General features: G+C 40.7%; 2 protein-coding genes across 2 annotated transcripts in view; both read right to left on the bottom strand.

The window, feature by feature from the left end:
- LOC111966335 (TBC1 domain family member 25) overlaps positions 1-2,732 on the bottom strand; it is a 32,513-nt gene extending 29,781 nt beyond the window's left edge. The window contains exon 1 of the mRNA XM_023990890.2: positions 2,559-2,732. Within this exon, the coding sequence (XP_023846658.1) occupies positions 2,559-2,603 (45 nt within the window). The 5' untranslated portion in view covers positions 2,604-2,732. The remainder of the gene's footprint in view (positions 1-2,558) is intronic.
- Positions 2,733-7,061: 4,329 nt separating this feature from the next.
- Positions 7,062-25,687, bottom strand: LOC111966334 (5'-nucleotidase domain-containing protein 2). Its single transcript, XM_023990889.2, has 14 exons — positions 25,231-25,687; positions 24,531-24,715; positions 24,343-24,417; positions 24,153-24,208; positions 23,926-24,019; positions 23,285-23,413; positions 15,760-15,820; positions 14,944-15,046; positions 12,314-12,415; positions 12,082-12,163; positions 8,263-8,349; positions 7,922-8,062; positions 7,574-7,638; positions 7,062-7,421 (listed from the first exon to the last, which is right to left on the bottom strand). Exons 1-14 carry the CDS (start codon positions 25,583-25,585, stop codon positions 7,160-7,162), a joined length of 1,797 nt encoding a protein of 598 aa, XP_023846657.1. The 5' UTR covers positions 25,586-25,687; the 3' UTR covers positions 7,062-7,159.
- Between the last annotated feature and the right edge of the window lie 490 nt (positions 25,688-26,177).

The following is a 26,177-nucleotide window of genomic DNA, read 5'->3' as shown; positions in this document are numbered from 1 at the left end:
ATAAGCCATATCTGTTTATTGTCCAATAACATGTTTAGTCATTTTGTTGACTTTTGATTTTGTGCCACAATAATTATACCCCCTCTCTGAATGTCCGAGTGTGACCCCCTCCCCATGGGTTACTACAGCTAGTATTGCCAGCACTGCCACTGCCTGGGTGGGGGCACCCCACCGGCTAGGTACAAGGTCGTCAAGGTTCTCATTAGCAGCTTTGAGAATTTCCTTGTATATTATGCTCTCCCTCCCTTTAGGGGGCTTTGGCTTTGCAGGACCAACCCTGCCAAGCAGGCTCAGAATCTTGAGGGGGCAGTGCTGCTCTGGTGGAGTGCTTCAGAGATGTTTAATTTCTCATAACAAGAATAGACTGACGAGTTTCAGAACAAAGTTCTTTGTTTCTGGACATTTTGATCCTGTAATCGAACCCACAAATGCTGATGCTCCAGATACTCAACTAGTCTAAAGAAGGCCAATTTTATTGCTTCTTTAAATCAGCACAACAATTTTCAGCTGTGCTAACATAATTGCAAAAGGATTTTCTAATGATCAATTAGCCTTTTAAAATGATAAACTTGGATTAGCTAAGAACGTGCCATCGGAACACAGGAGTGATGGTTGCTGATAATGGCCCTCTGTACACCTATGTAGATATTCCATTAAATCAGCCCTTTCCCGCTACAATAGTCATTTACACCATTAACAATGTCTACGATGTATTTCTGATCAATTTGATGTTATTTTAATGGACAAAGAAAAAAGCTTTTATTTCAAAAACAAGGACATTTCTAGGTGACCCCAAACTTTTGAACGGCAAAAAATTGCAAAAAAAAAGGTTTCGCTTTGTCATTATGGGGTATTGTGTGTAGATTGAAGAGGAATAAAATCAATGTAATACATATTAGAATAAGGCTGTAACGTAACAAAAGGTGAAAACTCAAGGTCTGAATACTTTCCCAATGCACTGTATTCACCAGTATTTACCCACCAAAGCTTTAATGCTAATTAGCTGCTAATGTGGCTATCATAAAGAACTACAAATGCCATGATGATCTGGACGAGACTGCCGAATCGAGACAAAGGTAAGAATCTCTCAATTAACTATCTAATGTTAGCTTAACGTAGTAATTAATAAATTGGCTACATGTCTTTAAACGGACAATTCTGTGAACAGTCTTGTGCAAGTTAATTGACAATACCTGTTAACAAAGGTGTCAGCTAGAGATGACGTGCAGGAGCTTTCAGGGATTTTTAGTTTTGCATGATGTCTACTTTGATGCTAATTAGCATTCGAACCTGAGAGTAAATAAAGCCAAACATATTGATAAAAGTGACCTTGTCCGTGACTTATTTTAGGCCCTTATTTTAAGTGTTTCTAAATCTCCTATGCGAAAATGGAGTGCGAAACAAGACACTCTTGTCTAATGAATCGCATTCCACACTGCCCTTTCCCACCGGGACAAAAGGAACAATTTGTCTAATAAAAGTAACTCGTTTTCATTGCAAAACGATTACAGTTTGGAGTAAACGGCTTCCGTTGCAAAAAGTTTTGCAACAGACAAAACATTTTGCAACGGAAACCGAATAACGAATACATTAAGCCGAATCTGTTGCAAAACCTAACTCTCGTTTGTGTTTTCCGTTTGGAAGTCTAAGTTCTGAGTCCAAGTTCGGTTTGTTGCAAAACTTTCGCCACAGACTAAACTTTTTGAAAACAGAATCGGCGTAATGAATACACCCCTGGAGTGGTGATGTTTACTAAATTACTTGTACCAAAAACCATTTAGCTAAAGTTATATCATCCTGCCACGTTACTGTGGGGTTCTGTCTCTGAATCACTGAATTAATTATTTGGAATAACACAATTAACCTACTAGCTAACTGTCAAGACTTGCTAAACTCGGTTGACTCTCAATTCTGCTTTCTATTATTTTCCTAGTGCATGACCACAACGCATCACATCAGCAAGTAAGCCCAATGTCAATCACAGAATATTCCTAATTTGTTTAGCTAGCTTTATTTTTTTTAAATCAATCATTTACTTTTTATAGTCAGAAGATCCAAGAGGGTTGAACTGGGAACTAGGAAATCACTGAATTCCGACTTCAACGCGTTCAAGACAACCGGGAACTCGGGGGGGAAAACGAGCTCGACAGAAATTATTTTGAACATTCGTACAATTCGGAAGTCCAAGTCGGAAACTCGTGCATCGTTCTTGAGCTCCGACTTTCCGACCTGGAGATCACTGACGTCAAGATGACCCCCCCCCCCCCCCAGTTCATTCTTGTCTTCAAAACACCATACTGTACACTTTGCTCATTACTATAGACGTTAGCAACTGTAGCCTCAATGCTAAAAACAACAAAGCACTGGTCTGGACTAGGCAGATGAAGTGGTTGCTTAACAGTTCCAACATCAAAGTAGGCTAGCTACAAGCTACCGCAAATGTCATGTGAAATGGCTCAAATAGGTCGGCCACAGTCATGACAATAGCTAGCTTACTATCTGGAAATGTGATACCTGGCAACATAGGCAAGAGTACACCACTTTCACATATTCCTCACCTTGACTTTGACACGCACTACGCCCCTCTCCTCCTCAGTTGTCATGTTTAGGAGTTCACTGAACACACGACAGTTGTATTCAATTATATTTGTCTTGTATTATAGCCATTTGTAAAACGATAACTATCGCGCCGACCAATTTTTCCGTTACCGCTTTGTCCAGACCTGTAAATCTGCGAGAATAAGAGCAATCTATTTCCTGTTTGACTGGAATAAGCTTTCAAAATAAAAGCGCTTCTCAAACATTTGCAGAACTTCACCGAAGCTAATTTGTCAAATTATCAATTCTTATTTCCGTTAACATGTTTTGAGTACCAGAAAACAGATATAATGTACAGATTAACTAAAACATTTGTCAAAATACCTTTCTTGGTAACAAATGGGACTTTTAATATTTCCAAAATGTATTGAAGTTTCAACTTTTACGAATGGAAATCAGGATATGACGCTCATACATATTACATAATTTAGTGATGCTTCTGAATCTTTTTTTGTGGTTGTTGCATGCAGAGGAATGTTAAATCACCAGTATTTTACTTCGGTTTGACAATTAACTGGAATCTACAAATTATCATTATTATATGGTCACGGTTAGTGTGACATGGTTGGGATCAATTACATATTAAATTAGATTGGAAAACAATAATTGAAAACAAACATTTATTTTTTATGAGGGTTTTCCAATTCTTGAATTCACCTTGCATACCTACTTCCCCCCTTCCATAGGGAGTGTTGAGTGTGCTATCCATAAACTTATTCAATAGCTCTGAGTCACTACAAAACAACACCTTTTGTTAAAAGAGCTATGCTTGATTTATGGTGGCATTTGGGCATGGCATTTTGGAAGAAATACATTTTCCAGATGTTTTATTTTAATGTGTTTTGGTACATCTTCCCATTCTACATCAACTAAACTGAACAAAAATACACTACATGGCTCGTCGAATATCTAATTTCAAAATCATGGACATTAATATGGAGTTGGTCCCCCCATTTGCTGCTATAACAGCCTCCACTCTTCTGGGAAGGCTTTCCACTATGTTGGAACATTTCTGCGGGAACTTGCTTCCATTCAGCCACAAGAGCATTAGTGAGGTCAGGTACTGACGTTAGGCGATTAGGCCTGGCTCACTGTCAGGGTTCCAATTTATCACAAAGATGCTCGATGGGGTTGAGGTCAGGGCTCTGTGCAGGCCAGTCAAGTTCTTCCACACCGATCTCAACAAACCATTTCTGTATAGACCTCGCTTTGTGCACTGGGCATTGTCATGCTGAAACAGGAAAGGGCCTTCCCCAAACTGTTGCCACAAAGTTGGAAGCACAGAATTGTCTAGAATGTCATTGTATGCTGTAGCATTATGATTTCCCTTCACTGGAACTAAGGGGCCAAGCCTTAACCATGAAAAACATCCCCAGACCATTATTCCGCCTCCACCAAACTGTACAGTTGGCACTATGCATTGGGGCAGGTAGCATTCTCCTAGCATCCGCCAAATGTCCCAATTTTTCCATGGCCTGCATACTCACCAGACATGTCACCCATTAGGCATGTTTGGTATGCTCTGGAATGAGGTGTACGACAGCGTGTTCCAGTTCCTGCCAATATCCAGCAACTTCGCACAGCCATTGAAGAGGAGTGGGACAACAGGCCACAATCAAACCGCCTGATCAACTCTATGCAAAGGAGATGTGTTGCGCTGCATGAGGCAAATGATGGTCACACCAGATACTGACTGTTTTTCTGATCCACGCTCCTGCATTTTTATACGGTGTCTGTGTCATCAATCATCAAATGTATGATATACTAAAAGGGTGTGATTAGCTAATCATTTTGTTTAATATAGCCCTTCCCCGATAACAGTTTGCCACTAGAGGGAATGTTCAAGATCCGTGTATATCCTTGTAATTAGTGAATTTCAAGACGGTAAAACCAATGACATAAAACCTAAGGACATAAATTATGTTTGTAAAAAATAAAAATAAACGGTATTTTAATAGCCTTCTTTGTTTTTATTGATTTATACAATATATTATACTTTTGTTTACCTTCTAGAATTCAAAATAATAAATAGACATCTCTAAATCCCAAGAACATGTCACGACATCTCTACTCAACACTACTGGGACAAGGCTTAATTAAAGCCAAGTCGCTGTTGCCCTGCTCAGACGTTGTATGCATCAACCAATGGTTGTGTGACACGTCATTGACAGTGCCATTCAACCACTATAAAACCAGTTATTACGCTGTTAGTATATATTCACTACAGTACGATTTGATACACATTTGGATGTTTTATCGTTTTTGTTAGTCATACTTCACGGTTCTTATTTTTAGTCACTTCGCGAAGCAGACTCAACAGACCGGGCTTTGGAAAGTCAATGGGAGAAATCCTTCGTCCTTCGTTGTTAATTTTCGTGAATTCTAAAGGCAAAACATAGATTCGAGCCAATGTCTTAAGCAGCTGAACCTGTCATTACTACAACCTCGTGAAAGTGACAAACTGACACATTTAAATTTTTTGTCAAAAACGACTTTATATCAAAAGAGTGCCTTTCGTTGAATGGCCTGCACATGCGCAGTTTGGGCGACACGACGGTTTGGCAAGACGTGTGGCAAGTCAGTTAAGAATGAATTCTTATTTACAATGACGGCCTACCAAAAGGCTAAAGGCCTCCTGCGGGGACGGGGGCTTTTTCATTAAAAATGAAAAAATATATAAATATAGGACAAAACACACATCACGACAAGAGACACAACACATCACCACATAACTATGCTAGCTAACGTACTGTCTTTGATACTAAGACTCCCAGAGCATTTCACCTCCCAGGTTGAAATAATCCACCGAAGGCTGTTAGCTGGCTAGCAAGTAGCATCCCAGCTGAAGTCTAAATAGGCTATATTAGTCCTTGGGCCAGCAGGCCAAATTTCACATAATTTGTCCCCTTTGTGGTGGCAACCATTTCGCTACACTCGCATTGACATCTGCAACCATGTGTATGGGACCAATAACATTTGATTTGAAAGTTGAATTATATGATTTTCATTAAGATCCATGTCTGCGTTATATTTTGGTATGATTGCCACGTATCGGAGTTGGATAAATGTGGTTACCACTGCATTATATGTGATGACCCCTATGGGGCTTTTAATTAACTATGCAAGTTAGGTAAGATTTAAAAAAAATATTTACAATGAAGGCCGACTCGTGATACAGCCTGGAATCGAACCAGGGTCTGTAGTGATGCAGTGCCTTAGACCGCTGTGCCACTTGGGAGCCCTTGAGCCTTCTTGGATGGGCACTTCTAATGTAACTATGGCAGCACCTAAGGGGCTTGAATTTTCAAGCTCCACCATTAGATATGGCAGAACACGTGAGCCAATCACGGCGCAATTCGAGAACATTACCAACCCCTACGCTGCGTATTTTCAACTGGCTGCCCCACCACCACAGAAAGCACTATGCTTTAACACCTGCATTTTGGAGCTGTCTTAACTCAAGAAAGCAAAAAATAGACCATGTTTGTATGCAGCTTTATTAACTCAATGATTATTATATTTTTTTTTTTTTACAATGTTTGCAAAGTGATATGTGACACGTATTATCAAAATAACATGCAAAACAGTCAAAAAGGGTGGAGCAAATATATAAACCATTACCACACAGTTGTCAGCTAAATTACACTTTTATTTCGTATCACTTAACTCTCGTTTATGAGAGGGAGATACCCTATTTTTATTGTTCTGTTTCAGCAGTCATATTTGGTACTCTTTACTCATTTATTACTTTGAAGTGACACAAATGGATAATTAAGCTTTTAAGCAACAAAAGATGTGATATTCATTTGAGACTTAAAGTTTTGCAGTATAAAGGACTTGCATTAGCCTATATTGTATTATTGCAAACAAAAACATGTATGAGGTGTAACTATTTGCCATTTTAAAGTGTTAACTCATGGTTGCAAAAATGCCACTGATTCAAGAATGACCCAAAATAGATTTCTAGTGACTGCAACAACTTAGCTTGCCCTGAACCATACTGCAATGTGAATGGTCATACTCAAATACAGTAACAGCCAAGACTATACCCAATAAACTTAAGATCCATTACTCATAACTCAAACTGATGAGGTCATAAGATCAGTCTGTTACAGTGAAGAGGCTACATGGTTAAAATAAAAAAAGAGTAATCAAGTAACAGATATCCACACCATGTACAAACAGTTATTGTTCAAATTGTTTTGGTTTTTAATTACAAGTTGCAACCTCAACTTAACTAACCTAAAAAGTAACTAAAGGCTTAACCCATCAAATGTTCTTGCCAACCAAGTGATATTGGGTAACTTGAATAGCCAGATATTCAGATATTTTACTATTACTGTATGCTGGTTCAGAGGGGTTGGGTTAAATACGGAAGACACATTTCGGTTGAATGCATTCAGTTGTGTGACCCTTTTCACTTTCCCTACTGGCATACAACAACCCAGGAGGTGGCACTCATGATCTGTGCACCATGCCCCAATTCTCCTTACTCCCGGCATAGCTTCAGTTCCTGCCTCTTTATATCAAGTTTGAGGTTTGTGAAACCTCGGAGCGGCCCTCAGCGGATGTGAGCCATCTCCTCCAGAAAGGGAGTCTTCATGCAGCCAGTGCAAAGCTGGTCCATCCACAGGGGCGCCTCGTGCTGCAGGGGGGTGCGACGAGGGTAGAAGGTGTAGGAGAGGTCGTAGTTGAGCAGACAGCTGATGGACGCCATGTAGAGGTCAGAGAAGCGACACAGGCGACGGGAGAAGAAGGTGGGGTTGTGGCAGGTGCGGAAAATGCTGCCAAAGTGAGGGTTGAACAGGTTCTTGGTCACAGCTCTGAGGGGGAAAATGAAAGAAAGGGCCGAAGGAAGTTCATAGGTCTGGACGAAGCTTGCCAAGTCAAAACTACACTGAATCCTTAAGGTCTGACTAGCTGTCTGACAGTTTTGATAAATTAAGTATAATTTATCTACTATAACTAGACTCACCGAAGCTCTTCTCTTTCCTTCAACCAATCCTGTAGAACTTCCTTTGACTTTGGATCTCGATGCATCTGCACAGGTTCAATAAAAAATGTTTTACTTGAATACTTTCATCTCAATATTCAAGAAAAACATGGTGTCAAGTGTCTCCATTCTCAAGTGCATGGCTGATGGGTAGCAAAATCGTAATATTAGCTTGTGGTAGTCATGTTTTTTGTGTGGGTACAATTGATTGGTAATTCATCCCATAAAGGCAAGGGACCCGTCATGGTAAATACAAGACGTGTAACTTAACCTATTGCTTTGATCTCACAGTTTGCTGAGTTCTATGTGGTAAAATGCCCAATAGTGTACCTGCATGCGTTCCAGCAGACCGGTGAGTGCCTGCAGCCAGGTGAGGCTTTGTGCATACTGCTCCGTATTCACCACCCTGGTCTCCACCTCCAGCTCTGGTACTATGGCCCCCGTCCGCCAGCCGTGACGCAGCATCAGGTCCTGCGGGAGAGCATGAGTAGTCAGCCCAGTACAACGATTAGCCACAGCATGCCACAAGTTATTACATTGTAAGCACCGCAATGCAAGGCACAGTCCTTAAAACAAAATAAATTAATGTGTGCATTTCTTGTGTTCTGAAATCACATTTACACTGCCTGTATCAGTAACCAAAAAATCTGACATAATATAGTATGACTCACTGCCAAGTCACTGTACAGATGATCTCCAAAGTAGAGAACCTTGGATCCCCTCCATCCTGTGAGCCTGAGAAAGTCAAACAGGTTGCCCTACAACAAGGAGACAGCATAATGAATGACACTAGGAATGATGATTAAAGGTCCAATGCAGCCGTTTTGATCTCAATATCAAATCATTTCTGGGTAACAATTAAGTACCTTTCTGTGATTGTTAAAAATAAAAAAAATGGCAAAAAAATTAACAAAAGTAGCTTTTTAGCAAAGAGCAATTTCTCAAGCAAGAATTTAGATTGACCACTCTGAGACAGTCCTGAGTGGGGAGGGGAAAACAAAACAAAAATTACGTATTGGCAGAAAGGTTTGGAACACCTTCTAATTGGTCTATGAACTAATTTAATCGCCTGGCCTACCAGGCAGGCCAAAACTCCATCCCACCAAAAACAGGCAAGAATTTCAGGTGGTCTTTCATTTCAGACAGCTCTTACACTAAAAGTGCATTATCATAATATTATTCCAATCTCATAGTGTGGACATATACACTGAGTGCAAAAAACATTAAGGACACCTTCTCTATCGATGACAGACTGAGACCAGGTGAATCCAGCTGAAAGCTATGATCCCTTATTGATGTCACTTGTTAAATCACCTTCTATCAGTGTAGATGAAGGGGAGGAGACAGGTTAAAGGATTGTTAATCCTTGAGACAATTGAGACATGGATCATGTATAGGTGCCATTCAGCGGGTGAATGGGCATGACAAAAGATTTTAGTGCCTTTGAACGGGGTATGGTAGTTGGTGCCAGGTGCACTGGTTTGTGCTGTGTTATTCATAATTAACAGCTTTGTGTGTATCAAGAATGGTCCACCACCCAAAGGACATCCAGCCAACTTGACAACTGTGGGAAGCATTGCAGTCAACATGGGCCAGCATCCCTGTGGAACGCTTTCAACACCTTGTGGAGTCCATGCCCCGACAAATTGAGGCTGTTCTAAGGGCAAAAGGGTGTGCGGGTGGAACTCAATATTAGGAAGGTGTCCTTAAATGTTTTGTACACTCAGTGTATATGAAACACACATTTTCCGACTGCACTGGGCCTTTAAGTTTTAATGCTTGAAGTAAAAACAGGACTGTGGATTGGCAGAACTATAACATGACTAATGACAATTAATATAAAGATGTGGTCTTCCACCAAATTCTGCTGAGGCCTTAGCAGCAGACAACTATTGGCCTTGACTATGGGTCAATCTGCCAATGATGTTGGCAGTGCTCTTAGGGTGAGAGGAAAAGTACTGCATGGCTACCATGTCCTACTGTGGCAATTAGGGTTGCAAAGCTACTGGTAATTTACCAAAGTTAACAGAATTATTAACAGGTAATCTATGTCAATTTATGGTAACTTCAGTAATTTATACTTGAATAACTTCATATATAGTATAAATTTTTTAAATCTATGTCCATGTGTTTCTAGTGGATAGACCCTATTGGTCAAGCCAAAATAGCTTAATTCATGGGGGGGAAACATCTAAATCATCAATGGCATTATTTTCAATGAACTCTACAACTCTTTCAACCATTTACTTTTTTCCCAACTGCCACCAGTTTGGTGCAAAAACATTTACAACAAAGACATATTGACATAGTAAAATAAATGTGTGTAAAAAATGTAGGATATTTCATGCTGAAACCCTCATATTAAAACACCAATGGTATTCACTAAGTTGATGGTTTATATTTAGGATAATGCTTTACAGTTTGGTCATTCAAATGTTTTAGTTTAAAATCATCTTATTTGATTATTTTATATTTACATGTGACAAGACCACAGAGGGCCAGAGATAATTACAGATAATCTGAAGTACCCAAAAAGGCCACACAAAATGTAATCTGATAAAATACAAATAAAAACTTGAAAGTCACCCAAATTCTGGTAGTTTACAGGTAAACTTTGTTATTGTCCAGTAATATACCCTCCATTTGCAACCCTAGAGGCAATACATGTCACAGCATCAAAATATAATCCACTTTTCACTAAACCTGATCCATTTTCAGCTACAACAGGGAACTAACTTCAAGGACAAGACTAACATCTTTGCGTAGACTTCAAAGGCCATCTTTGTAAGACCAGCATTACTCAGACTAGGGACATCTGATTCAGGTTGATTAAATAGTAACTTGTGATGTGTGGAACTTTAGTCCAATAGTCTTGCAACACCAAGGTTGTGGGTTCGATTCCCATGGTGGACCAGTGCGCAAAAGTACGTAAATGTATGCACTCACTACTAAGTAGCGATGGATAAGGGCGTCAGCTAAATTCCTAAAATGTAATGCCATTCCAATCATGTGTCATTCATTTCCCACAGTAAAAGGATCAAATGCAACATTGACATTGTGAATCTCACAAATGACCACTATCTGGAACGCAAGTAGTCAATGCTGGTAAGTCCTGCAACTGAGTTAGTCACTCTGCAATTCAAATGGACAAGTTCATAATTTACAAGCTGGCAAAGAACTTTGGCCCACACTCTCACGTATCATTTTGGGTATATATACAGCGCATTTGAAACTATTCAGACCCCATTACTTTTTCCACATTTTGTTACATGACAGGCTTATTCTAAAATGAAATAGTTTTTTTCCTCATCAATCTACACACAATACCCCACGACAAAGTGAAAAAAAGGTTTAGAAAAGAAAATACCTTATTTACATGCAGTAATTATTTAGACTCTTTGCTATGAGACTCGAAATTGAACTCAGGTGCATCCTGTTTCCATTGATCATCCTTGAGATGTTTCTACAACTTGATTGGAGTCCACCTGTGGTAAGTTCAATTGATTGGACATGATTTGGAAAGGTCCCACCTCTATATAAGGTCCCACAGTTGACAGTGTATGTCAGAGCAAAAACCAAGCCATGGGGTCGAAGGAATTGTCCGTCAAGCTCCGAAACAGGATTGTGTTGAGGCACAGATCTGGGGAAGGGTACCAAAAAATTTCTGCAGCATTGAAGTTCCCCAAGAACACAGTTGCCTCCATCAATCATAAATGGAAGACGTTTGGAACCACCAAGACTCTTCCTAGAGCTGGGCGCCCGGCCAAACTGAGCAATCGGGGGAGAAGGGCCTTGATCTGGGAGGTGACCAAGACACCGATGGTCACTCTGACAGAGTGTCACATCTGGAGGAAACCTGGCACCATCCCTATGGTGAAGCATGATGGTGGCAGCATCATGCTGTGGGGAGGTTTTTCAGTGGCAGAGACCAGGAGACTAGTCAGGATCGAGGGAAAGATGAACGGAGCAAAGTACAGAGAGGTCCTTGATGAAAACCTGCTCCAGAGCGCTCAGGACCTCAGACTGGGGCCAAGGTTCACCTTCCAACAGGACAACGACCCTAAGGACACAGCCAAGACAACGCAGGAGTAGCTTCGGGTCAAATCTCTGAATGTCTGAGTGGCCCAGCCAGAGACCGGACTTGATCAAAAATCTCTGGAGAGATGTGAAAACAGCTGTGCAGCGACGCTCCCCATCCAACCTAACAGAGCTTGAGAGGATCTGCAGAGAATGGGAGAAACTTCCCAAATACAGATGTGCCAAGCTTGTAGCATCATACCTGATATTTCAGGGGGGTTTTCTTCATATATTTGCTCAAATCTAATTTTTCCTTTGTCATTATGGGGTATTCTGTGTAGATTGACTGACATAAAAAAAACAGATTTAATTAATTTTAGAATAAGGCAGTAACGTAACAAAATGTGAAAAAGTTCAAGGGGTCTGAATGCACTGTATAAAGTAATATTTCTGGTTAATGTCTCCGCTCCTACCTGTTTGTAAATCTGGCCCTTATCCAAGCTCTTGATCTTGTCCCACTGAAGGTCCCCGTTGCCATCCAAACGTCTAAAAGGTCTGGAAGTAGAAAATATGATCGGGTCACACAATGACCTGAACAGTATGTAGAGTGCTCTCATTTTCTGTAAATTTGTGTAAAGACCAAGTTTATAGAATTTAGACACTTCTTGGTTGAGAGTATAAAGATATACAGAGTATCAGACTTACTTGCCACAGTTGTTGAAGAAGTGTGGTTTGTCAGCTTGAACAATGACAACGTCAAAAAAGTCCCTCCAGTCCTTTCCTACCATGTATTTCATCCCTTTGTCGCTAAATAAATCAGGAAAACAGCTGGTTAGTGAACAACCACGAAATGTACAGTTACTGTTGAGAGCTAAAAGTGCCCACAGATGGCACGCTCATAAGGTAAAAAATGTTTACAAATAAAAAGCAAAGCTTCCCCCGAAAGTCAATTGAATTAAAATTGCCAAAATGATATAACCTAATTAACCTACTCCTGTGTATGCAGAAATAAATTCAATCATTCAAAATAGGCTACTACACCAGAAAGCATGATTTGGCCACAGAGGAACATTAGCTTCTTTAAAAAAATAAAAAATAACCTGTGGATTGTTTAAATCGCATTGCCTAAAGTCGGAAGGGCTCGGAATTTGGGCAGCGTGTGGGGCAAATACCAAATTGATGATTGTCAAGTTACAACTGTCAGTGAGAGGTAGAGAGCCCCACCCATGCATATAGCAAAATTTCAAAATACAAATCGTGAGAAAACAGTTTGGAGAGCAAATGGCTATATTGCTGTAAAGAGAAGACAATAAAAATCCTCATCTGTCTTTTAGTTATCAAAATTCTCAACTTAATTGAGCGACCAGTATAGCCTATTTTATTGGCACCTGAAGAGAGCACAGGCCATATCCCCGGTGAGTGCGCATATTCACTCTTTATCATTGTTGGATCAGTGCCACATGAGTTTGTTTTTGGACAATAATTTCCTCCTCCAGGTTAGATGGACATCATATTGTATTTGTGTCTCCCCGTCTCATAGGCTTATTATATGGATCAGGCAATGTTGTTTTTATTGATCTGCTTGTCAGCAGAGTAGGCTACCCTGTAAGTTGATGTATTAAAACATTCTGCTAATGCCTCCAGTCATATAAAGTTTAGTAAAATTGCATGAAATGTGTTTATAAAAAAGGCCAAATTCTTCCCGTGCAAAGAAAGAATAATCTACTATAGCATAGACCTACTCTACAACGCGCTCAAACATGCATTAAACAGTATTTTCTGCGAACAGTGATCGAGTTATATCATTAGCCTAAATTATGACTATCCAATCTACTCATCACATTAATAGTAGGCTCTCTTACATAAGTCTGCAAATGCGATGATGCATGCCTTTATTATAAAGGTGCATTTTTATGGTGAACATGAGCTTCCCCAAACAACTTGAAAGCGCACGCCGCCGCCTTTGCCTGTATGTACAGCACCAGTCAAAAGTTTGGACACACCTACTCATTCAAGGGGTTTTCTTTATTTTTACTATTTTCTACATTGTATAATAATAGTGAAGACATCAAAACTATGAAATAACACATATGGAATCATGTTGTAACATGACAAATCTAAATATATTTTAAAGTAGCCACCCTTTGCCTTGACAGCTTTGCACACTCTTGGCATTCTCTCAACCAGCTTCATGAGGTAGTCACCTGGAATGCATTTCAATTAACAGGTGTGCCTTAAAAGTTAATTTGTGGAATTTCTTTCCTTCTTAATGCTTTTGAGACAATCAGTTATATTGTCACAAGGTAGGGGTGGTATACAGAAGATAGCCACCAAGCGCTATGATGAAACTGTCTCTCATGAGGACCGCCCCAGGAAAGGAAGAGCCAGAGTTAAGTGGATAAGTTCATTAGAGTTACCAGCCTCGGAAATTGCAGCCCAAATAAATGCTTCAGAGTTCAGGTAACAGACACATCTCAACATCAACTGTTTAGGAGACTTCGTGAATCAGGCCTTCATAGTCTAATTGCTGCAAAGAAACCACTGCTAAAGAACACAAATAATAAGAAGAGACTTGCTTTGGCCAAGAACAATGAGCAATGGACATTAGACCGGTGGAAATTTGTCCTTTGGTCCGATGAGTCCAAATTTGAGATTTTTGGTTCCAACCACTGTCTTTGTGAGATGCAGAGTAGGTGAACGGATGATCTCTGCATGTGTGGTTCCCACCGTGAAGCATGGAGGAGGTGGTAATGGTGCTTTGCTGGTGATATGGTCACTGATTTATTTAGAACATAGATCTAAATTTAGAATTTAGAACGCCATCCCATCTAGTTTGTGCTTTGTTTTTCAACAGGACAATGACCCAACACAACTCCAGGCTGTGTAAGAGCTATTTGACCAAGAAGGAGTGATGCGTGTCGCATCAGATGACTTGTCCTCCACAATCACCTGACCACAACCCAATTGAGATGGTTTGGGATGAGTTGGACCGCAGAGTGAAGGAAAAGAAGCCAACAAGTGCTCAAGATATGTGGGAACTCCTTCAAGACTGTTGGAAAAGCAGTCCAGGTGAAGCTGGTTGAGAGAATGCCAAGAGCAAAGCTGTCATCAATGCAAAGGGTGGCTACTTTGAAGAATCTGAAATATAACATATTTTTGCTTAACAGTTTTTGGTTACTACATTGTAATGTCTTCACTATTTTTGTACAATGTAGAAAATAGTAAAAATAAAGAAAAACCCTTGAATGAGTAGCTGTGTCCAAACTTTTGACTGGTACTGTATATCTCTGATTTTATTTAACTGTCAGTTTGATTTGGTTGATGGTGACACTTACACAAAGCTATATGGGCTGTTGGTTATAAGGAAGAGCTTCTTGCCATGGCTGGCCAGATGGTGCAGAACTGCATATGTCTCATCTCCTCTAAGAATATATTTCTCTGTGGGAGGGAGATGAAAGGGTCAATTCAGACAGGAATATCCCCTTCCCTTGAGTATTTCTCAAGTATGTAAATATTCCACTTCCGTCAGAACGTGTTGTCCCTTGGAAGAAACTGATAGCTTTGTCCATTGGGAAACAGTCATGTACCATTTAAGCAAAATACAAAGGCATTTAAAGTAATTGTGAGACTGTGGTACAGCAGAGTATAAAGAGACATATGATACTGTCTTGAAATGCCCTCTCCTCTCAATTTTTGACAAACCTGAACTCTGTAAACACATCATTAAACAAAACGTATTAACATTATAAATTGTCAAGTGTACTGTCATTTTTTTTATACACTTAAAAGTATGTTCATATTTTTGCACTTTAAAGTATGTTAGCAACATTTGATCAATTAGCTTGACTTATCCTTAGCAATTGTTTTGGAAGAATCAGATTTAAAATACTTGAAAAAGATTAGTACTTCTTATCTTATCCCCAAAACTATTATCTGCAGGGCAGTTAAATTGCTCTCCTGTTTATGTTTTCAAATACAGAGAATGAACAGTGGATCAAGACAACACTGCTTTTTATTTAGGGGATTCGAACAAGGTTCTGTTTAAAAGAACCTGCAAACTGTGCATGGGTGAGATGGGGAGCATCCAATACAAACATATGAGATTTAATGTCTAAAACCAAAGATGAAAAAAAAAAAATGGTACATCTCACCCAAGTCTTGCATTATCCACTTGTACATGTAGCCTTTGATATGCACCATTCCAATGGCATCCTGAGGAAAATAAAAAGAGTGTGGATAAGCTCAACTTATGTTTGCAGAGTGTGCTGTAAAGATCTAGCGTTCCTGGAATCTTGCCACTCACTTCTGTAACTGGGAAGTACAGTCTGTTCAGAACCAATCATAGACATCCTGAATCAGCAACTTAACAAAATAATGCACAAGCTACATGCTGTTCATCAAATCAAATTTGATTTGTCACATGTGAAATGCTTACAAGCCCTTAATCAACAATGCAGTTAAGAAAAATATCTAAGAAAAAAAGTCACAAATAATTAGAGTAGTAGTAAAATAACAATAGCGAGGCTATATACAGGGGGTACCGCTACAGAGTCAATGTGCGGGGGCACCAGCTTCGAGGTAATTGAGGTAATAACTCTACCCACATGTGTATAAATTAAAGTGATTTATGCATAAATAATAACAGAGAGTAGCAGCAGTGTAAAGGGGGGGGGCGGCGTGGCAATGCAAGTAGTCTGGGTAGCCATTGATTACATGTTCAGTAGACTTCTGGCTTGGGGGTAGAAGCTGTTAGAAGCCTCCTGGACCGGTACCGCTTTCTTGCGGTAGCGAGAGAACAGTCTATGACTAGGGTGGCTGACAAGTCTGACAATTTTAGGCCTTCCTCTGACACCGCCTGGTATAGAGGTCCTGGATGGCAAGAAGCTTGGCCCCAGTGATGTACTGGGCCGTACGCACCACCCTCTGTAGTGCCTTGCGGTCGGAGGCCAAGCAGTTGCCATACTATGCAGTGATGCAACCAGTCAGGATGCTCTCAATGGTGCAGCTGTAGAACCTTTTGAGGATCTGAGGACCCATGCCAAATCTTTTCAGTCTCCTGAGGAGGAATAGGTTTTGTCGTGCCCTCTTCACGACTGTCTTGGCGTGCTTGGACCATGTTTGTTTTAGATGTGGACACCAAGGAACTTGAAGCTCTCAGCCTGCTACACAACAGCCTCGTAGATGAGAATGGGGGCGCACTTGGTCCTCCTTTTCCAGTAGTCCACAATCATCTCCTTTGTCTTGATCAGGTTGAGGGAGAGGTTGTTGTCCTGGCACCACACGACCAGGTCTCTGACCTCCTCCCTATATGCTGTCTCGTTGTTGTTGGTGATCAGGCCTACCACTGTTGTGTCATCTGCAAACTTAATGATGGTGTTGAAGTCGTGCCTGGCCATGCAGTCATGATTGAACAGGGAATACAGGAGGGGACTAAGTACACACCCCTGAGGGCCCCCGTGTAAAGTATCAGCATGGCGGATGTGTTGTTACCTACCCTTACCACCTGGGGGCAGCCCGTCAGGAAGTCCAGGATCCAGTTGCAGAGGGAGTGTTTAGTCCCAGGGTACTTAGCTTTGTGATGAGCTTTGAGGGCACTATGGTGTTGAACGCTGAGCTGTAGTCAAAGAATAGCATTCTCACATAGGTGTTCCAGGTGTGAAAGGGCAGTGTGGAGTGCAATAGAGATTGCATCATCTGTGGATCTGTTGGGGTGGTATGCAAATTGGAGTGGGTCTAGGGTTTCTGGGATAATGGTGTTGATGTGAGCCATGACCGGCCTTTCAAAGCACTTCATGGCTACAGACGTGAGTGCTACGGGTAGGTAGTCATTTAGGCAGGTTACCTTAGTGTTATTGGGCACAGGGTCTATGGTGGTCTGCTTGAAACATGTTGGTTCATAGACTAAGACAGGGAGAGGTTGAAAATGTCAGTAAAGACAGCAGAGTACACGTCCTGTTAATCTGTCTGGCCCTGAGACCTTGTGAATGTTGACCTGTTTAAAGGTCTTACATCGGCTGCGGAGAGCATGATCACACATTCGTCCGGAACAGTTGGTGCTCTCATGCATGTTTCAATGTTACTTGCCTCAAAGCGAGCATAGAAGTAATTTAGCTCATCTGGTAGGCTTGTGTCACTGGGCAGCTTTCGGCTGTGCTTCCCTTTGTAGTCTGTAATAGTTTGCAAGCCCTGCCACATCCGACGCTTTGCCTGTTTGATGGTTCGTCGGAGGGCATAGCGGGATTTCTTATAAGGTTCCGGGTTAAAGTCCCGCTCCTTGAAAGCGGCAGCTCTACCCTTTAGCTCAGTGCGGATGTTGCCTGTAATCCATGGCTTCTGGTTGGGTTTGTACGTACAGTCACTGTGGGGACATCGTCATCGATGCACTTATTTATGAAGTCAGTGACTGATGTGGTGTACTCATCAATGCCATCGGAAGAATCCCTGAACATATTCCAGTCTGTGTTTGCAAAACAGTCCTGTAGTTTAGTATCTGCTTCATCTGACCACTTTTTTATTGACCGAGTCACTGGTGCTTCCTGCTTTAATTTTTGCTTGAAAGCAGGAATCAGGAGAATAGAATTATGGTCAGATTTGCCAAACGGGAGGCGAGGGAGAGCTTTGTACGCGTCTCTGTGTGTGGAGTAAAGGTTGTCTAGAGTTTCTCTCTCTCTGGTTGCACATTTAACATGCTGATAGAAATGAGGTAAAACGGATTTAAGTTTCCCTACATTTAAGTCCCCGGCCACCAGGAGCGCCACCTCTGGATGAGCGTTTTTGCTTATGGCGGTATACAACTCATTGAGTGCGGTTTTAGTGGCAGCATCGGTCTGTGGTGGTATGTGGACCGCTACAAAAAAATACAGATGAAAACTCTCTAGGTAAATAATGTGGTCTACAGCTTATCATGAGAGGCTCTACCTCAGGCGAGCAAAACCTCGAGACTTCTTGAGATATCATGTACCAGCTGTTGTTTACAAATATACATAGACCGCCACCCCTTGTCTTAACAGAGGCTGCTTTTCTATCCTGCCGATACAGTGTATAACCCGCCAGCTGTATGTTATTCATGTTGTCGTTCAGCCACAACTCGGTGAAACATAAGATTACAGTTTTTAATGTCCCGTTGGTAAGATATACGTCCTTTTAGTTCATCCAATTTATTTACCAGCGATTGGATGTTGGCCAGTAGTACGGATGGCTGGGGCAGATAAGCCACTCGTCGGGCAGGTCCTCCAAGGCACCCTGATCTCTTTCCGCGACATCTTTTCCATCTCTTTCTCCTGCGAATGACAGGAATGAGGGCCTGTTCGGGTGTCTCAGCCCAGTCAAAACTGTTCGCTGCTCTGGCACCCCAATGGTGGAACAAACTCCCTCACGACGCCAGGTCAGCGGAGTCAATCACCACCTTCCGGAGACACCTGAAACCCCACCTCTTTAAGGAATACCTAGGATAGGATAAAGTAATCCTTCTAACCCCCCCCCCCCCCTTAAAAGAGTTAGATGCACTATTGTAAAGTGGTTGTTCCACTGGATATCATAAGGTGAATGCACCAATTTGTAAGTCGCTCTGGATAAGAGCGTCTGCTAAATGACTTAAATGTAATGTAAATGTAATGTAAATGTGTCTGGAGTAAATCCCTCTCGTCCGACTCAAGGAGAAATTCTTCATCCAGTTCAATCACTGTTCTGATTTCCGGAACCTCTTTTCGGTCATAAGAAACAGTAGCAGCAACTTTATGTACAAAATAAGTTACAAAAAATGAAGAAAAAAAATGAACAAAATAGCACGGTTTGTTAAGAGCCCATGAAACGACAGCCATCCTCTCCGGTGCCATCAAACCATTATCAGCGGCCAAAACCACTAGCTAGCTAAGTTCCATCTGTGTTTGTCAATGAAGCTAGCTAGTAGCTAGCAGGCACATTGAGCAGCAGGCCACGTTAGCTAAATCAGCTTATCAAGTCACTGACGAGTGGCAAAGAGCTTCGGTGCCGTTTTGTTTTGAACTTTCTCACTATCTATTACCGGAGTGAGAGGCTGTCTGGCAGTGTTTAATAGTAAATCATGTTACAAAACAGGTTGTGGTGGGACACGAGGGGGCCATACTTGCGAACATTGGAAAAGTTTAGGTTTAAACTTTCTCTCAGTCTCAAAATGGGCATCAGTCAATTACGTGTTGATAGTAGTTGCTTGTGATTAAATGCTGTTCCCATTACATAACCTGGCATATTCAGCCCTATGCTAACTTTAGCAGGTGGCAGTGACTATTTTCTTGTAATAAATTCTGCATCAGCCTATCAAATATCTTAGACTTTATATCTATCAACCAATGGCATTTCTTAAAATAGGTCAACTTGGCCACCAAATTGCATAGACGTGTAGGCTACAGTTTACATGTACAATGTTTTTATATGCATTTTTATAATCATCCACTTTGTCACGTGTTATTTGAATCAAGCATCGAGTACTAGCAGTGAACAGTGTTTTCTTTAACAAAAATGCTTTATGCGAGGGGGCTCGAACCCACGGTTAATGTGCACTGGTTTTAGTCAACCGCTTTGACTCTAAAACCACAGTGAAACAGATGAGCATGGGATTTTCTCATATATACAAAAATGTGCCTTTGAATTTTGTCAAGTCAACGAGGCATCATGCAATATTGGCACTCAACACTTGAGAAGGACCAAGCGGAACAAAAGTAAACCTTGAATTTGGAGTTTTAAAATAGCCCTCTGGTTGCCACGTTGACCTATTTTAAGAAATGCCATTGGTTGGTGGATATAAAGTCTAAGATATTTGATAGGCTGATGCAGAGATTGATGATAAAAAGATTTTGGGGGCTGTTTTGTTAGACTTAAGTTCAGCTTCTGACATTATCGATCAGTCTGCTGCTGGAAAAACCTGTGTGTTATGGCTTTACATACTATATTGTGGATAAGGAGTTACCTGTCTAACAGAACACAGAGGGTGTTTTTTAATGGAAGCCTCTCCAACATAATCCAGGTAGAATCAGGAATTCCCCAGGGAAGCTGTCTAGGCCCCTTACTTTTTTCAATCTTTACTTACGACATGCCACTGGCTTTGAGTAAAGCCAATGTGTCTATGTATGCGGATGACTTAACACTATACACGTCAGCTACTACAGCGACTGAAATGACTGCTACACTTAACTGCAGTTAGTCCTAAATATTTCAAAAATTAAAAGCATTTTATTTGGGACAAATCATTCACTAAACTTCAACTAATTATTGTAATAAATAATGTGGAAATTGAGAAAGTTGAGGTGAATAAACTGCTTGGAGTAACCCTGGATTGTAAACTATCATGGTAAAAACATATTTATACAATTGTAGCTAAGATGGGGAGAAGTCTGTCCATAATAAAGGACTGCTCTACCTTCTTAACAGCACTATCAACAAGGCAGGTCCTACAGGCTCTAGTTGTCGCACCTGGACTACTGTTCAGTTGTGTGGTCAGGTGCCACAAAGAGGGACTTAGGAAAATTGCACTTGGCTCTGAACAGGGCAGCACGGCTGGCCCTTGGATGTACACAGAGAGCAAACATTAATAATATGCATGTCAAACTCTCCTGGCTCAAAGTGGAGGAGAGATTGACTTCATCACTACTTGTATTGGTGAGCGGTGTTGACATGTTGAAAGCACCGAGCTGTCTGTTTAAACGCTTAGTACACAGCTCAGACACCCATGCATACCCCACAAGACATGCCACCAGAGGTCTCTTCACTGTCCACATCAGACTATGGGAGGCGCAAATTACTACATGGAACACTATTCCACATCAGGTAACCGATGCAAACAGTAGAAATACACTTCATGGAACTGCGAAGCAACCCAAACACAGGCACAGACACATGCATACATACATACATACGATAACACACACACACGGATTTTGCGTTGTAGATATGTGGTAGTGGAGTAGGGGCCTGAGGGCACACAGTGTGTTGTGAAATCTGTTATGAATGTATTGTAATGTTTTTAAAATAGTATAACTGCCTTAATTTTGCCGGACCCCAGGAAGAGTAGCTGCTGCATGGAGATCCATAATAAACAAATACATTTAGTTAGCAGTGCCAATAGCCTGTGCGTCAGCCTGCAAGAGGGACTTCAACAAGAAGCTCCTAATTAATTGTATTCATAATTTACAAAGTTTTTGCTGCATTTCAACACACAAACACAATAAATAATTCTACATTTCAACAGGGAAAACAACTCGTGTAAAATTCGAGCCCTTGCCACAATCTGCGACAATTACGTGGAGCTAAGCACTCTACACAGAAAGCTAAGCAATTACGTCTACGATTTTAATTGGCTGATGCGCATTTTGAGACTGACAAAAAGTTGAAACTTCAACTTTTTCTAATGTTCGCAAGTATGGCCCCATGATGCTCACAAATGGCTGTGGAATTTTGGATTGTTGACAAGTGGCAGTTGGGATGCAAGTGCGCATTGTCTCAATTCTCATTTTGCCCAAAACTGTGAAAGACTCGAGTGATCACTATCAAACACATCAGCAAGAGGCCACTCAATAAAGGGCTTATGGGCCAAGTATTGTCTTATCGTCGCTGTCTGACGAAAACCTCATGTCCAAAACATAATCTTTTCAGGAAATTCTTAAAAACTACCATATTTTCCCATTAACAAAAATACATGAAACTTTAGAAGCTATTTTGAATACATTTTCTTCCTAGAGTCAGCATACATTAAGAGGTTACTGCTTTGAATAAATAGCTACATTAAAAGGCTAAAATGTTATCAGACAGCGACGATATGTAAACAAGTCTGAGGCACTGCGTCATGTGGGCAGGTCTATCTCACTGCCTGTTGGTTCTGCCACACAGTTGGATAGAGAGCAATCAGCGCAGTTTTTTCTCCATGCATGACAATTGTCCCTAGGTTTTACCATCCCGTGTTAGATGGCATGATCGAAATCAAAATACAACACTCAAATATCCAATGAATCTAGGAATGTAACAGCTTCCCTAAATCTCGCAAATCTCTGTTTTGGAAAATACTGACTATGACCAAATTGATGATATTTACAGTTTTTGTAATTTTTTACATTAAAATCAATGTTCATTACAAATATCGAATTCAGCTGCTATTTAAAGTCAGTGAGAAGATAAAATGGTATGCGACTTTTGGGTTCTCAGGACACAGATGGGGAACCTTTCACTATGTCTTGACAGCATTTGAACAGAGCCCAACACACTGGTAACTTGGCAGGCACCAAAAGTTACCTCACCGACATAGATTTGTCTGTCTTTAGCTATGCCGAACCTTTTCCATTTAGACACACAAAGCAATTGTAAGTGGCTCCACTTGAAGGGGAGGGAGAGAGAGGAGGAATAAAATAGCTTTTGGCACACTGACTGACCGACACCGCATGAAAAACAAAGTTAACCCACATTCTCAACTGCCATGCACAATGGTAGACAAAAAGAAAATTCACAGACATTGACTTCGGTGCAACAACTCAGGAGTCAGGGTGCAGCAATGAACTAAGTTAGACTTTTTAGTTAAAAGCCTTGTATTTTCAGAACCAGCTATTTGCCCACATTTTAAAAACTGGTCCCACTTTGATGTCTGAATTAAAATAAAGTATTATCTTTAAGTGCATCAGAATGTGGGTATGTTTTGTTGCTGAATGCACTCACCGAAACATCTTTGTAGAGATGACCAGGGTCATATTCAATGTCATTGGAGTTGAAGTAGTCATTGGCAGCTGCCAGGAGAGTCATCTCTGGGATGGAGAAAACATCCATGAACTGCTTCATCATTGGACCCTGTAAGATAACGTTAGCCCAACGGGATAGAAGACAAACCAAGTTATACATATTCATGCACACCAGTCAGTTAATAGATTTTTATTCCCGTAGTATAGTATGAGAACACCGACCATTTGGTTTGCAGGGCATTTAATCAAGTGGGCAAATAAACTCAACTTCTCCCAAGGCACTGAAAGAACAGAGCAATTAACGAGTCAGACCATGTCTATTTCTCCAGTAGCTGGCCTAAAGTCTCCATAGGATTGTTTGTGATTAAAAGAAAGAATGTGGTGTAGAGCAGGTCACGGACATGGTAAAACGTGTCTTATAGTTACTGCCATTGCAACTAGAATTAATTGCAATTGTGAACTATTTTACTTTAAAGCTCATCGCTTTTGCATGCTTTTTCAACATTTAGGACTATAGGTCAAATATGTTTATGCACAATCTCCGATCCTTGTCTTTCATCTAGCTCATCTGTTCAGGAAGATACAGGCAAGTGTTGTCGAAGAATGTGGTGAAGTAGTGACCTTTCCATAGAAGCCACTGACTTCCTGAAGAGGGACATGGTGAGTTCCACCGTAGAGCTCCAAAACCTCGTCATCTGGAACAGGCTTCAGACCCCTGTGGGAATTAACATCTCTTTCACTATGGTCTCTTGACTACAGAATTTAATCCATGACATAGCAATAGCAAAGAGTATTGTTATTAGAAAAAAACTTTTGTTTTCCATATAGTCACCTAGCAAGTAACTTACCTGTATACAGTCCCCAGCTGGATGTAATGGAAGGCATCTATTTTCATCAACAGTCCCTGCATGGAAAACAATTTTATTAGTTCAACTACCATTTCACTCTAGTAAAAAAAAAAAATATTCCAGCTAATTTCAAACTTTTCCTGTTGAATGTTTATACTATAAGCTTTTATACAGAAAAAAAAGCACTTACCTTCTGAATGTCATAGTGGAGACCACGTGCAGCGAAGTTGGGAATATAGTCATACTTGCTAATGCCCTCTGGATACTGTTAGGGGAGTTAAAAGTAATAATTTAACAAATTCAAATCAAACAAACGTGCATCATGAACATTTGTATGAGAATATGAGGCAAACAGCATCGCATTTCCATCAAACAAACCTTGTAGTGTTTGACAAGGAAGTCTCGAGCTGTATTGTAGATCATTGTATCAAGAGTGTTGGAGTACAGAGCGAGTGTGTAGTCATAATCAAAGCCATAGATGTCCACTTCGTCCAAGTCAACCTCATTGTTGGCATAGATGGTGGAGGGGTTCAGTAAGTTACATACACCTGGAGGAATCAGATCTGCAGAAAAGAAGGGGGGAGACATTAAACAAAATACCAGATCTACCATGATCAGTCTTCATGAATAGTCTTCAATGCATTGTGTGGGTAAACTGAAGTCTGGACAATTTTGGGCAGTTAGTTAAAAATGGCCAAATATGTATTTCATTAGGTTATGAACATTTCACTCACAGTTAGCACATCCTTCAGAGTTTATTACAGACAAAATAATTGGAATGGGAGGGGGGGGGGTTAATATAAAAGACTAGGTTTATTGGTCAACCTTATTCTAATCAAGGGGGGAATTTTGTTACTAAAATGACAAATGAGAGGTTGAAAAGTTTCCAGAGTGTAGCAATAATAAGATGATATGGCAGGAGTCTAACATTTGTCAACTGACAACCAACAATCTATCTGGTATGGATGGTAAAACTGTATTGACAAAAGGGAAATGGGTTAGTGATTATACAGTTTCAGTTGGCAAAAAAACTAACATATTTTAGGCAAACTTTAACAGTTACATAAAACCATCTTACCGTGCACAAGCCGTTTCATTTCATTATACCTTGACCAAAGGTAAGTCTTGGAGTCAATCTTGAGTCCTGTAGTGAATGCCCTTTCAGACAAGGTAGGCGACACCTTCTGTTTGTTGCCCGCTACGTGTCTGTGATTTGCGGGTGATGGAGAAGTTGGGATGGCTGTGGACGGTGCAGGCTGGATACCTAAATCTGCTCCACAACTTTGTTCATTTTCGCAGCATTTTCCTATTTGGGTGGTCGGACCTGTAGATGCCACGCTACCACAAGAAGCCACATAAACTTTGCAAAGCGACGTTGACTTACTTGCCTGCCATAACGCATGACTAAACGTTCTTATTTTTTGACAGGACATTAGTACTTGGCATTTATCAGAGTATCTTTAGAACGTTATCTCAATCAAAAAAATATGTCGTGGATAGCCTATAATATGCACTGAGTCTGATGCACAAGTAAGATCCAGTGCATATTAGACACTCCCATTGCCGGACAGATTTTGGGGCGGAGTCAGCTCTCTCGCTTCGCCTCTTCCTCTGTGGTATCAACGTCCCCATCGTATCATGCGCCGTGAGACGATGACTGATTTCACGTTCAGCCTATGGTGGGAAAGAATGCAGTCTTCCCAAAATGTGTTTCCATGCACAGTTCGACCTACGCCTGCTACGTGACTGATCTAAGCCTCCAGCTGGCAGAAGCATCTCATGTTTTATTTCATGGATGAAATATTTATAAAACCTGGGAACCGTAATTAGATTAAATCTAGGTTTTATTCTAATAATCATATTTTAAGAAAATTGTCTGTGGTGAAAAATGTTGGTAAAAATTAGCGTTACATGTTATTAGACGCCAATGGATTCAGCAAGTGGTTTCCCGCAGTAACAAGTTACACATTGTACGGTTGGTAGCCCATCTAGTGAATATTACGAGATCAACCATGTCATGTGTCA

This window comes from Salvelinus sp. IW2-2015, linkage group LG7 (genome assembly GCF_002910315.2).
Source record: "Salvelinus sp. IW2-2015 linkage group LG7, ASM291031v2, whole genome shotgun sequence".
In the NCBI taxonomy this organism is placed as follows: Eukaryota; Metazoa; Chordata; class Actinopteri; order Salmoniformes; family Salmonidae; genus Salvelinus; species Salvelinus sp. IW2-2015.
This window is presented reverse-complemented; position numbering and strand designations above follow the sequence as displayed.

Coding starts and splice junctions, on each gene's coding strand:
- LOC111966334 (XM_023990889.2), bottom strand. CDS start 25,585: ATGTCCTGTCAAAAAATAAGAACGTTTAGTCATGCGTTATGGCAGGCA. Junction 7,639..7,921: donor GTCTGCTGGAACGCATGCAG/GTACACTATTGG, acceptor GAACCTGTGCAG/ATGCATCGAGATCCAAAGTC. Junction 7,422..7,573: donor AAGGAAAGAGAAGAGCTTCG/GTGAGTCTAGTT, acceptor TTTCCCCCTCAG/AGCTGTGACCAAGAACCTGT.